The sequence below is a fragment of the Salvelinus fontinalis genome, unplaced genomic scaffold, assembly GCF_029448725.1.
Source record: "Salvelinus fontinalis isolate EN_2023a unplaced genomic scaffold, ASM2944872v1 scaffold_0245, whole genome shotgun sequence".
NCBI classification, from domain to species: Eukaryota; Metazoa; Chordata; class Actinopteri; order Salmoniformes; family Salmonidae; genus Salvelinus; species Salvelinus fontinalis.
This window is the reverse complement of record NW_026600454.1, coordinates 214,963-228,978: the sequence shown is the minus strand read 5'-3', so window position 1 is coordinate 228,978 and position 14,016 is coordinate 214,963. Positions and strand designations below refer to the sequence as shown.

General features: G+C 46.8%; 1 protein-coding gene across 2 annotated transcripts in view; it reads right to left on the bottom strand.

The window, feature by feature from the left end:
- Window positions 1-437: 437 nt before the first annotated feature.
- The window catches only part of LOC129844874 (zinc finger protein 271-like), a 53,077-nt gene continuing 39,498 nt past the window's right edge, over window positions 438-14,016 (bottom strand). Inside the window, exon 2 of one of the 2 annotated variants that reach the window (XM_055913042.1) lies at window positions 438-533. In XM_055913042.1, the coding sequence (XP_055769017.1) occupies window positions 520-533 (14 nt within the window). In that variant the 3' untranslated portion in view covers window positions 438-519. Of the gene's footprint in view, window positions 534-7,280; window positions 11,526-14,016 lie in introns of those variants that run through there. The other variant, XM_055913041.1, reaches the window with a different exon arrangement.

The following is a 14,016-nucleotide window of genomic DNA, read 5'->3' as shown; positions in this document are numbered from 1 at the left end:
AGAATACCAGCCTCCCAGTCTGCTCTAGCCCAGGTCAACTTACCAGCCTCTCAGTCTGCTCCAGCACAGTGTGCTCCAGCCCAGGTCAGAATACCAGCCTCCCAGTCTGCTCCAGCCCAGGTCAGAATACCAGCCTCCCAGTCTGCTCCAACACAGTGTGCTCCAGCCCAGGTCAGAATACCAGCCTCCCAGTCTGCTCCAGCCCAGGTCAGAATACCAGCCTCCCAGTCTGCTCCAACACAGTGTGCTCCAGCCCAGGTCAGAATACCAGCCTCTCAGTCTGCTCCAGCCCAGGTCAGAATACCAGCCTCCCAGTCTGCTCCAGCCCAGGTCAGAATACCAGCCTCTCAGTCTGCTCCAACACAGTGTGCTCCAGCCCAGGTCAGAATACCAGCCTCCCAGTCTGCTCCAGCACAGGTCAGAATACCAGCCTCTCAGTCTGCTCCAGCACAGGTCAGAATACCAGCCTCCCAGTCTGCTCCACCCAGATAGTCACCCACAACTGCAATCCTTATTGATTCAAATGGGAAGTTCTTAGAGAGGGAGAGGGAGTGAAAAGGGAGAGAGGCGGAGAGGGGGAGTGAAAAGGGAGAGAGGCGGAGAGAGGTAGTGAAAAGGGAGAGAGGCGGAGAGAGGGGAGTGAAAAGGGAGAGAGGCGGGGAGAAGGAGTGAATAGGGAGAGAGGCGGAGAGAGGGAGTGAAAAGGGAGAGAGGCGGAGAGAGAGGGTGAAAAGGGAGAGAGGCGGAGAGAGGGAGTGAAAAGGGAGAGAGGCGGAGAGAGGGAGTGAAAAGGGAGAGAGGCGGAGAGAGGGAGTGAAAAGGGAGAGAGGCGGAGAGAGGGGAGTGAAAAGGGAGAGAGGCGGAGAGAGGGAGTGAAAAGGGAGAGAGGCGGAGAGAGGGGAGTGAAAAGGGAAAGAGGCGGAGAGAGGGGAGTGAAAAAGGGAGAGAGGCGGAGAGAGGGGAGTGAAAAGGGAGAGAGGCGGAGAAAGGGCAGAATACCTGACCACTGTGACTGACCCAAACTTAAGGAAAGCTTTGACTATGTACAGACTCAGTGAGCATAAAGGTCAAATGTGTGATTTCATGAACTGGTACATACAAGAAAACCAGGTTTTAAAGTTCTGTTCAATAGCCATCCCATCATTACAAAACATTTGAAAGGCTAAGTCTATCATCTCCTGAGAAGTGGTAACTATTCACATGAACTTTTCAAAGAGGTTTGGTGCCCCCTGGTGGCTGAACCCGAGATCAATGAGAGATCTTGTCAGAAACAATGACACAGTCCCACTTCTCAGCTATCTTTATTTACATCAAACTAAACTAACTGCTATCTTGAAATGTTGAAAACGTGTTTTTAAATAGCTCAGGCTGATACCCTACCTGAGCGAAAAACTGGCACTTTAAAGGAGTCTAATTTTGTCAAAAATGCAAAAATGATACAAATTTCAACTCACAGGTACATTAATAGACCAAACACAAACATCTGTCATCTCGAAATGTCCTAAAAGGTTTCTAAACGGGCCCCCTGGGTCTACACCTGGAGAGCAGATGGGCACATCTGCACCAGAGCTGAAATTTCAACTGGAGAGCAGATACTTCAACTCGACAGGGGTCAGAGTGAGGCTCTTCTCCCTGACCTGGTGGTTATAATGACCTGGTGGTTATAATGACCTGGTGGTTCTAATGACCTGGTGGTTCTAATGACCTGGTGGTTATAATGACCTGGTGGTCCCTTTTCACCCCCCCTCTCCGCCTCTCTCCTTTTTCACTCCCCTCTCTCCGCCTCTCCCTTTTCACTCCCTCTCTCCGCTTCTCTCCCATTTCACTCCCTCTCTCCCTTTTCACTCCCTCTCTCCGCCTCTCTCCCTTTTCACTCCCCTCTCTCCCTTTTCACTCCCCTCTCCCCGCCTCTCTCCCTTTTCACTCCCTCTCTCCGCCTCTCTCCCTTTTCACTCCCTCTCTCCGCTTCTCTCCCATTTCACTCCCTCTCTCCGCCTCTCTCCCTTTTCACTCCCTCTGTCCGCCTCTCTCCCTTTTCACTCCCCTCTCTCCCTTTTGACTCCCCTCTCTCCCTTTTCACTCCCCTCTCCCCGCCTCTCTCCCTTTTCACTCCCTCTCTCCGCCTCTCTCCCTTTTCACTCCCTCTCTCCGCATCTCTCCCTTTTCACTCCCTCTCTCCGCCTCTCTCCCTTTTCAGTCCCTCTCTCCGCCTCTCTCCCTTTTCACTCCCTCTCTCCGCCTCTCTCCCTTTTCACTCCCTCTCTCCGCATCTCTCCCTTTTCTCTCCCTCTCTCCGCCTCTCTCCCTTTTCACTCCCTCTCTCTGCCTCTCTCCCTTTTCACTCCCTCTCTCCGCCTCTCTCCCTTTTCACTCCCTCTCTCCGCCTCTCTCCCTTTTCACTCCCTCTCTCCGCCCCTCTCCCTTTTCACTCCCTTCTCTCCCTTTTCACTCCCCTCTCTCCGCCTCTCTCCCTTTTTGCTCCCCTCTCGCCGCCTCTCTCCCTTTTCACTCCCTCTCTCCGCCTCTCTCCCTTTTCACTCCCTCTCTCCGCCTCTCTCCCTTTTCACTCCCCTCTCTCCCTTTTCACTCCCCTCTCTCCACCTCTCTCCCTTTTCACTCCCTCTCTCCGCCTCTCTCCCTTTTCACTCCCCTCTCTCCCTTTTCACTCCCCTCTCTCCACCTCTCTCCCTTTTCACTCCCTCTCTCCGCCTCTCTCCCTTTTCACTCCCTCTCTCCGCCTCTCTCCCTTTTCACTCCCCTCTCTCCATTTTCACTCCCCTCTATCCCTTTTCACTCCCCTCTCTCCACCTCTCTCCCTTTTCACTCCCCTCTCTCCGCCTCTCTCCCTTTTCACTCCCTCTCTCCGCCTCTCTCCCTTTTCACTCCCTCTCTCCGCCTCTCTCCCTTTTCACTCCCTCTCTCCGCTCTCTCCCTTTTCACTCCCTCTCTCCGCCTCTCTCCCTTTTCACTCCCTCTCTCCGCCTCTCTCCCTTTTCACACCCTCTCTCCGCCTCTCTCCCTTTTCATTCCCTCTCTCCGCCTCTCTCCCTTTCACTCCCTCTCTCCGCCTCTCTCCCTTTTCACTCACTCTCTCCGCCTCTCTCCCTTTTCACTCCCTCTCTCCGCCTCTCTCCCTTTTCACTCACTCTCTCCGCCTCTCTCCCTTTTCACTCCCTCTCTCCGCCTTTCTCCCTTTTCACTCCCTCTCTCCGCCTCTCTCCCTTTTCACTCCCTCTCTCCGCCTCTCTCCCTTTTCAATCCCCTCTCTCCGCCTCTCTCCGTTTTCACTCCGCTCTCTCCCGTTTCCCTCCCTCTCTCCGCCTCTCTCACTTTTCACTCCCTCTCTCCGCCTCTCTCCCTTTTCACTCCCACTCTCCGCCTCTCTCCCTTTTCCCTCCCTCTCTCAGCCTCTCTCCCTTTTCACTCCCTCTCTCCGCATCTCTCCCTTTTCACTCCCTCTCTCCGCCTCTCTCCCTTTTCACTCCCTCTCTCCCTTTTCCCTCCCTCTCTCCGCCTCTCTCACTTTTCACTCCCTCTCTCCGCCTCTCTCCCTTTTCACTCTCACTCTCCGCCTCTCTCCCTTTTCCCTCCCTCTCTGAGCCTCTCTCCCTTTTCACTCCCTCTCTCCGCCTCTCTCCCTTTTCACTCCCTCTCTCCGCCTCTCTCCCTTTTCACTCCCTCTCTCCGCCTCTCTCCCTTTTCACTCCCTCTCTCCGCCTCTCTCCCTTTTCACTGCCTCTCTCCGCCTCTCTCCCTTTTCACTCCCCTCTCTCCGCCTCTCTCCCTTTTCACTCCCTCTCTCCGCCTCTCTCCCTTTTCACTCCCTCTCTCCGCCTCTCTCCCTTTTCACTCCCTCTCTCCGCCTCTCTCCCTTTTCACTCCCTCTCTCCGCCTCTCTCCCTTTTCACTCCCTCTCTCCGCCTCTCTCCCTTTTCACACCCTCTCTCCGCCTCTCTCCCTTTTCACTCCCTCTCTCCGCCTCTCTCCCTTTTCACTCACTCTCTCCGCCTCTCTCCCTTTTCACTCCCTCTCTCCGCCTCTCTCCCTTTTCACTCCCTCTCTCCGCCTCTCCCTTTTCACTCCCTCTCTCCGCCTTTCTCCCTTTTCACTGCCTCTCTCCGCCTCTCTCCCTTTTCACTCCCCTCTCTCCGCCTCTCTCCCTTTTCACTCCCTCTCTCCGCCTCTCTCCCTTTTCACTCCCTCTCTCCGCCTCTCTCCCTTTTCACTCCCTCTCTCCGCCTCTCTCCCTTTTCACTCCCTCTCTCCGCCTCTCTCCCTTTTCACTCCCTTCTCTCCCTTTTCACTCCCTCTCTCCGCCTCTCGCCCTTTTCACTCCCTTTCTCCGCCTCTCTCCCTTTTCACTCCCTCTCTCCGCCTCTCTCCCTTTTCACTCTCTCTCTCCGCCTCTCTCCCTTTTCACTCCCCTCTCTCCCTTTTCACTCCCCTCTCTCCGCCTCTCTCCCTTTTCACTCCCTCTCTCCGCCTCTCTCCCTTTTCACTCCCTCTCTCCGCCTCTCTACCTTTTCACTCCCTCTCTCCGCCTCTCTCCCTTTTCACTCCCTCTCTCCGCCTCTCTCCCTTTTCACTCCCTCTCTCCGCCTCTCTCCCTTTTCACTCCCTCTCTCCGCCTCTCTCCCTTTTCACTCCCTCTCTCCGCCTCTCTCCATTTTCACTCCCTCTCTCCGCCTCTCTCCCTTTTCACTCCCTCTCTCCGCCTCTCTCCCTTTTCACTCCCTCTCTCCGCCTCTCTCCCTTTTCACTCCCCCTCTCCGCCTCTCTCTTTTCACTCCCCCTCTCCGCCTCTCTCCCTTTTCACTCCCTCCCTCTACGTCTCTCCCTTTTCACTCCCTCTCTCTCCCTTTTCACTCCTTCTCTCTCCCTTTTCACTCTCTATCTCCCTTTTCACTCCATCTCTCCGCCTCTCTCCCTTTTCACTACCCTCTCTCCGCCTCTCTCCCTTTTCACTCCCCTCTCTCCGCCTCTCTCCCTTTTCACTCCCTCTCTCCGCCTCTCTACCTTTTCACTCCCTCTCTCCGCCTCTCTACCCTTTCACTCCCTCTCCCTGTCTAAGAACTTCCCATTTGAATCAATAAGGATTGCAGTTGTGGGTGACTATCTGGGTGGAGCAGACTGGGAGGCTGGTATTCTGACCTGGGCTGGAGCAGACTGGGAGGCTGGTATTCTGACCTGGGCTGGAGCAGACTGGGAGGCTGGTATTCTGACCTGGGCTGGAGCAGACTGGGAGACTGGTATTCTGACCTGGGCTGGAGCAGACTGGTAGGCTGGTGCAGTGTCATCAGGCTGTGTGGTGGAGGCCATCCTGTTCTCGGGTTCTGCTTGTGTTATGCGAACCACCAGGTCATTATTACCACCAGGTCATTATTACCACCAGGTCATTAGAACCACCAGGTCATTAGAACCACCAGGTCATTAGAACCACCAGGTCATTATTACCACCAGGTCATTATAACCACCAGGTCATTATAACCACCAGGTCATTATTACCACCAGGTCATTATTACCACCAGGTCATTATAACCACCAGGTCATTATTACCACCAGGTCATTATTACCACCAGGTCATTATAACCACCAGGTCATTATAACCACCAGGTCATTATAACCACCAGGTCATTATTACCACCAGGTCATTATTACCACCAGGTCATTATAACCACCAGGTCATTATAACCACCAGGTCATTATTACCACCAGGTCATTATTACCACCAGGTCATTATAACCACCAGGTCATTATAACCACCAGGTCATTATTACCACCAGGTCATTATAACCACCAGGTCATTATTACCACCAGGTCATTATAACCACCAGGTCATTATTACCACCAGGTCATTATAACCACCAGGTCATTATAACCACCAGGTCATTAAACCACCAGGTCATTAGAACCACCAGGTCATTAGAACCACCAGGTCATTATAACCACCAGGTCATTATAACCACCAGGTCATTATAACCACCAGGTCATTATTACCACCAGGTCATTATTACCACCAGGTCATTATTACCACCAGGTCATTATTACCACCAGGTCATTATAACCACCAGGTCATTATAACCATCAGGTCATTATTACCACCAGGTCATTAGAACCACCAGGTCATTAGAACCACCAGGTCTTTCTGTGTTGCATAGTAGTATATGGCAAATTAAATATATTACTTGTTATCATATAGGAACATCATGGAATATTGTACATCATATTAAATATATTACTCTGTTATCATATAGAAACATCATGGAATATTGTACGTCATATTAAATATATTACTCTATTGTTATCATATAGAAACATCATGGAATATTGTACATCATATTAAATATATTACTCTATTGTTATCATATAGAAACATCATGGAATATTGTACATCATATTAAATATATTACGGTATTGTTATCATATAGAAACATCATGGAATATTGTACATCATATTAGCATCAACATACATTATTGTTTCATTCAATTTCACATAATAAGGATATTTCATATTTTCAAGTTCAGAAGTCAGAACCCATCACCTGCTATGTAAAAGAGACAGAAAAATGCACAATGGTCAATGCTATCCGTGATCCTTGGGACATCCCTACCCTAAACCCTAACCTTAACCCCTACCATAACCATTTTAAACGTCAACTTCTGTTTGTAGCGTGGTTCGTTCTGCGTTGTGTACTGTCTACCCGCAACCCCTACCGTAACCATTTTAAATGTCAAAGGCCCATCCTGGTAGATCTGAACCTAATGCAGCTTGGAGTGATCAGATGACAGAAGTCACATTTAGGTGCCAGGTGTAACTGAGGCCATAGATGCTCCATATCCATTACTTTGAGTGTTTTATATAATATGACTAAATGTGTTTCTTTCTGTGTTGCAGGGGCAGTCAAGAATTGGAAGGCCACAGAACATGACATAAGCAGAGCTGTGGGAGACCACCTCACGCCCCCGGTAGAGCCGGGGGTGGTGTTTACCACTCCACCATCAGAGCTGTGGGAGACCACCTCAAGCCCATGGTAGAGCCGGGGGTGGTGTTTACCACTCCACCAGCAGAGCTGTGGGAGACCACCTCAAACCCCTGGTAGAGCCGGGGGTGGTGTTTACCACTCCACCAGCAGAGCTGTGGGAGACCACCTCAAACCCCTAGTAGAGCCGGGGGTGGTGTTTACCACTCCACCACGCCTTCAGCAGGCTTGAAAAGTGGGATTAAGACTGATTTTCATACAAAGATGGACCAAGAGTCTGTTGATTAGTCAGTCATTGGGTTCATTTCTTAAAATCAAATCAAGCTTTATTTATACAGCACATTTCAGACATGGATGCAACACAATGGCTTCACAGGAGAAAACAATGAAAATAACCAGAAATATTTAGTACACAAACATAACAGAAGATTAACAACTGAAAGACCAATGAGCATTCTAAGGAAATGCCATTAATTAAAACACTAATTGGATGCAATATCCAACCCAAAATATAAGCTTGTTTTTTAGGAGGGGTTCTCAAAGACATTATGGGGGTGTCCACTGAAAATTGACTAGTAACAACAACTGGGACCTAAAAGACACCAACCATGAGACCCACTAAATCTGCCCAAGAAGAGGCAAACAAAAGAAAAACCCACAACTAACTTAAAGACAGGAAGCAAACCAAAAAGGTGCAGCAACTAAAGGTGTTGACTCTCCACATCTATCAAGACAACTGGAGCACTGGGCCAGACACTCTTAAATAGAACCTGGACCAGCTCAGGTGAAACACCTTCCCACTAACGAGATGGACAAGCCAGCACAGGTGTAACACATACTGACTAACGAGGTGACACCAATCAGTGCGTCCTACGTGCTAACTAGCTATACGTGCTAAAGTCCAACCTCAAAACATAAATGGAAAAACCAAAGACTAATTAACACCTTAAGAGAATGCTCACTAACAACAGAAAACAACTTCCATTTCACATTATAATCAACTACAATGCTTCACCGTCACCAATATAAACATGGTGTCTGTCTACTGGCAACAACAATTAAAAACGATATTTATTTTTTATTACTCCCACAAAGATTTTTCTTTCTATAGCTTCTAGAACCCACTAGCTTCTAGAACTCTCCTCTTCCTAAAACTCACTAGCTTCTAGAACTCTCGTCCCCTTGGAACGAGCCCAAACAAAACTCATCTCCAATACGGAAAAACGTGCAGTCAAAATAAACTATGATCCATGACAACGCACTGGCTAAATGCAAAACACAAATATTTTTGACTGCCCACCCTTGAGACAATCAGCAACCAAGTTGTCCTTACCACAGACATGTCTGATTTCAAAGAGGAAACTCCTGCAATATCCGTAGTAACTTTCCACCTCACTGCAGAGCTTCTCCCTCTTTTCAGGATTCACTAGATAGGCATGTTGTTGGATCTGGGTCCAGTCCCCAATGTCATGCTCTAGTACATTTGGTTTGGCACATCTGAGAATTAACCCTGATATTCTAAAAACAGGGCAACAATGTCAATATAATTGTACCCAAAAAAAACGTCAGTTGGTTGCATGAATAATTTTCATTACTAAATCTTACATGAAATGTGAAATATTTGATTGCATAGTATTATTTTCAAAGGCTTTTCAATTACATTTTGCTAGGAGGGATAGCCCAATGTCAAAACACAGTTTTAACGTGTCCAAATAAATAACCAATATGCAGAAACAGTTTGGGATAAATTGAAAACCTAACATGTGGTCACAATAATTGTCTTTTTTTAAAACAAGCTCCTTATAAACTGCATAAGCACCAAAAACACTGTTGCTTTGACAAGTAGCAATAAATCACGGATATCGATTAAGGGGGAAATCCGGCTGTACGAGCTGTTGAAACGAACAACTAAAAAAACATGGAAATGGGAGATATCTTTTAGCTCACTGGTTAGAGGACAACCTGCAGAAAACAGTCAGCTACATTTTGGAGTGATGCATTTAAATGTAGGGGACGCTGAACAAAGGAACACAACACTTATTTGTCTTAACTCATCGATATTATGTTGAAATCAGTTGATTCTGGGAATAATGTGTACATCACTAGTTAGAGGACAACTCTTTTTTTGTTAGTCACTTTGTGTTAAATCACATAAATAGTACTCTTTCAATTCAGAGCCTGGATTTCCCCCAATGAGCCTAATGTCCATATCATGTTGAAATCAATTGGAAAACGTTTAGGGTTCTACACTGTGACATTCTGACTGACTTACTGCAGAGTATATTAATATACTATTTATTAAAACATTCTACATTGAGACATTGATATCATGAAACAACTCCTTCATACATTTTCTGATATTTGATCAGAGATATTATTATTATCTCTGGTCACAGCTAAGAGATTTCTCTCCTGTGTGTATTCTCTGGTGTGATACCAGATGGCAAGATTGACCAAAACTATTCCCACATTGACCACAGCTATAAGGTTTCTCTCCTGTGTGTGTTCTCTGGTGTGATACCAGATGGCAAGATTGACCAAAACTCTTCCCACATTGACCACAGCTATAGGGTTTCTCTCCTGTGTGTGTTCTCTGGTGTGATACCAGATGGCAAGATTGACCAAAACTCTTCCCACATTGACCACAGCTATAGGGTTTCTCTCCTGTGTGTGTTCTCTGGTGTAATACCAGATGGCAAGATCGACCAAAACTCTTCCCACATTGACCACAGCTATAAGGTTTCTCTCCTGTGTGTATTCTCTGGTGTAATACCAGATGGCAAGATTGACCAAAACTCTTCACACACTGACCACAGCTATAAGGTTTCTCTCCTGTGTGTGTTCTCTGGTGTGATACCAGATTGGCAGAATGACCAAAACTCTTCCCACATTGACCACAGCTATAAGGTTTCTCTCCTGTGTGTGTTCTCTGGTGTGATACCAGATGGCAAGATTGACCAAAACTCTTCACACACTGACCACAGCTATAAGGTTTCTCTCCTGTGTGTATTCTCTGGTGTACAGTCAGATTGCCAGATGTAGAATATCTCTTCCCACATTGACCACAGCTGTAAGGTTTCTCTCCTGTGTGTGTTCTCTGGTGTGAAGTCAGCTGGCTAGATGTAGGAAAACTCTTCTCACAATGATTACAACTATAAGTTTTCTCTCCTGTGTGTGTTCTCTGGTGTACAGTCAGATGGCTTGATGTAGTAAAACTCTTCTCACATTGATCACAGCTATAAGGTTTCTCTCCTGTGTGTGTTCTCTGGTGTGATACCAGATGGCAAGATTTACGAAAACTCTTCTCACAATGATTACAACTATAAGGTTTCTCTCCTGTGTGTGTTCTCTGGTGTACAGTCAGATGGCTTGATGTAGGAAAACTCTTCTCACATTGATCACAGCTATAAGGTTTCTCTCCTGTGTGTGTTCTCTGGTGTGAAGTCAGCTGGCTAGATGTAGGAAAACTCTTCTCACAATGATTACAACTATAAGGTTTCTCTCCTGTGTGTGTTCTCTGGTGTACAGTCAGATGGCTGGATGTAGTAAAACTCTTCTCACATTGATCACAGCTATAAGGTTTCTCTCCTGTGTGTGTTCTCTGGTGCAGAGCCAGAGAGACAGATGTAGTAAAACTCTTCCGACATTGACCACAGCTATAAGATTTCTCTCCTGTGTGTATTCTCTGGTGTAATACCAGATGGCAAGATCGACCAAAACTCTTCCCACATTGACCACAGCTATAGGGTTTCTCTCCTGTGTGTGTTCTCTGGTGTAATACCAGATGGCAAGATTGACCAAAACTCTTCCCACATTGACCACAGCTATAAGGTTTCTCTCCTGTGTGTATTCTCTGGTGTAATACCAGATGGCAAGATTGACCAAAACTCTTCCCACATTGACCACAGCTATAAGGTTTCTCTCCTGTGTGTATTCTCTGGTGTACAGTCAGATTGCTAGATGTAGAACATCTCTTCCCACATTGACCACAACTATAAGATTTCTCTCCTGTGTGTATTCTCTGGTGTAATACCAGATGGCAAGATCGACCAAAACTCTTCCCACATTGACCACAGCTATAAGGTTTCTCTCCTGTGTGTATTCTCTGGTGTACAGTCAGATTGCTAGATGTAGAACATCTCTTCCCACATTGACCACAGCTGTAAGGTTTCTCTCCTGTGTGTGTTCTCTGGTGTGATACCAGATGGCAAGATTGACCAAAACTCTTCCCACATTGACCACAGCTATAAGGTTTCTCTCCTGTGTGTGTTCTCTGGTGCAGAGTCAGAGAGCCAGATGTTGAAAAACTCTTTCCACATTGACCACAACTATAAGATTTCTCTACTGTGTGTATTCTCTGGTGAATTTTAAATGCCTGATGAGGTTTATCTCTTCCCACAGTCAGAGCAGCGGTGAGATTTCTTCCCTGTGGGTCTCCACTGGTGTTTCTTGAGGTGTTCTGATGTGGAGAGACTCTTCTCTGCCTCTTCAGCATCATGTTGTTGTTGAGGCTCCCCAGAGGATCCACGATAGTCCGTATCTCTCCTGTGTGAACAACAAAGTCAGACGGTTAAAGGCCCACAACAGCAGAAATCCACTGTTTATTTGAGGTAAAAGGTGATGCCCAGAGGTCTGTTAAATTACTTTACAATTGTCTTAAGACAGTCGAAACCTAAGCAGTGTGGCAGACGACCTTTGATCTCCAAAAAAGGCCCCTTTCTGTATTTGCTAAAATTGCAGCACGAGGGCGATGCACACACAATTTGATTGCAGAAACACCTCCCTGCTAATGAGGAAACCACTAGATATGGATGTAGTATATCTGGTAATGAGGAAACCACTAGTTATGGATGTAGTATATCTGTCTGGAACAAAAATGGTGAACAAAGATTTTAGTTTTCCACAATGTATTCTGAATATTACAGCGCAAGATCAGGAGTGCTACTCAAGGAAATTCACATTAAGCTCTGTGTCGCTAGTTACTAATTCACCACCATGGGGGAAACTCAGGGGAGTTCTCATAGGCTGACAGCAAAAATAGCCTCCATTTCCAGGTTGTTTATGAGTGCATTTCACACTACTTTTGGATTATAACTGTTAGGCTCCTTTGAATCTCCTGCTTAATATGTTTGTGTTATTGTCGCAAATCAACTGCTTTATACTTATAAAACACTTCAACCAGTAAAATGCTCTTTAGCTAGCTTTGCCATCAGCCTGAAACTGAGGGTTTGTACATTGAGTGTTTAACAAATTGACCCATAACTTCACCTAACATAGACCTACTGTAGGACCCAAAACTTCACCTAACAAGATAGACCTACTGTAGGACCCATAACTTCACCTAACAATAACAGACCTAATACTATAAATAATTTAATATTTACAGGTGAAACATGGAAACTAAAATGTCTTTGTCATGACATTTCATAACCTGATCACCAGATAATTTTGTGAATAATCCCACTAGGCTACTCTGTAATGTGATGTCATTCTAAATGTCCTGAATAACGGAAAATAGCTCTGTGTGTAGTACAATAGCCTATCCATCAAGGAACAATTCTCTACACATTATGAGCAAAGTATCTCTGTGTCCAAACAGACTAACGAGAACCTACTGTAAATCAAGCAGACAATAACACAATACAAACATCAATTTGTTAGGGATGTTGGATCCAACGTGGAGCACGGCATAACTGTCTTTACCAGAGTAATGAATGAAGAAGCACTTTGGTTGTTGTTGCATGTCGTGATGTTTGTCATTTGACTGGCATTCAGAAAATTATTTCCTGGATCAGCTGATGATAGTTGAACATGTGACTGTTACTAAATTGCTACAGTATTAAGAAGTATGTGTAATTATTGAACCAGTTATATGCATATCATATTTTCTGGGCCTGAGTAGCAGGCAGTTTAATTTGGGTTTTCATCCAAAATTCCAAACGCTGCCCCCTACCCTAGAGAAGTTAAGCTCCAGATCTTGGGTCTCGACCACCGCCCTGTGCAACTGGGTCCTGGACTTTCTGACCGGCTGCCCCCAGGTGGCGAAGGTAGGAAACAATATCGTCACCCCGTTGATCCTCAACACTGGGGTCTCCCACAAGGGTGCGTTCTGAGCCCTCTCCTGTACTCCCTGTTCACCCATGACTGTGTGGCCATGCACGCATCCAACTCAATCATCAAGTTGGCAGACAACGCTACAGTGGTCGGCTTGATTACCAACAACGACGAGACGACCCACAGGGAAGAGGTGAGGGCCCTCGGAGTGTGGTGTCAGGAAAATAACCTCTCACTCAACATCAACAAAACAAAGGAGATGATCGTGGACTCCCCCCCCCACCCCCATCCACATTGATGGGTCAGTAGTGGAGAAGGTGGAACGTTTTTAGTTCCCCGGCGTACACATCACAGACAAACTGAAATGGTCCACCCACACAGACAGTGTGGTGAAGAAGGCGCAACAGCGACTCTTCCACCTCAGGAGGCTGAAGAAATTTGTCTTGTCACCGAACACACTCACAAACGTTTACAGACGCACAATCGAGTGCATCCTGTCGGGCTGTATCACCGCCTGGTATGGCAACTGCACCGCCCTCAACCGCAAGACCCTCCAGAGGGTGGTCCGGTCTGCACAACGCATCACCGGGGCAAACTACCTGCCCGCCAGGACACCTACACCACTCGATGTCACAGGAAGGCCAAAAAGATCATCAAGGACAACAACCACCCAAGCCACTGCCTGTTCACACCGCTATCATCCAGAAGGCGAGGTCAGTACAGTTGCATCAAAGCTGGGACCGTGAGACTGAAAAACAGCTTCTATCTCAAGGCCTTCAGACTGTTAAAACTTCTTCTCAATAGGGGGTGCTGTTTTCACTTTGTAATAATTTCGTTCCCAAATTAAACTGCCTCGTACTCAATTCTTGCTCGTACAATATGCATATTATTATTACTATTGGATATAAAACACTCTCTAGTTTCTAAAACCGTTTGAATTATGTCTGTGAGTGAAACAGAACTGGACTTAGAGCAATTTTCC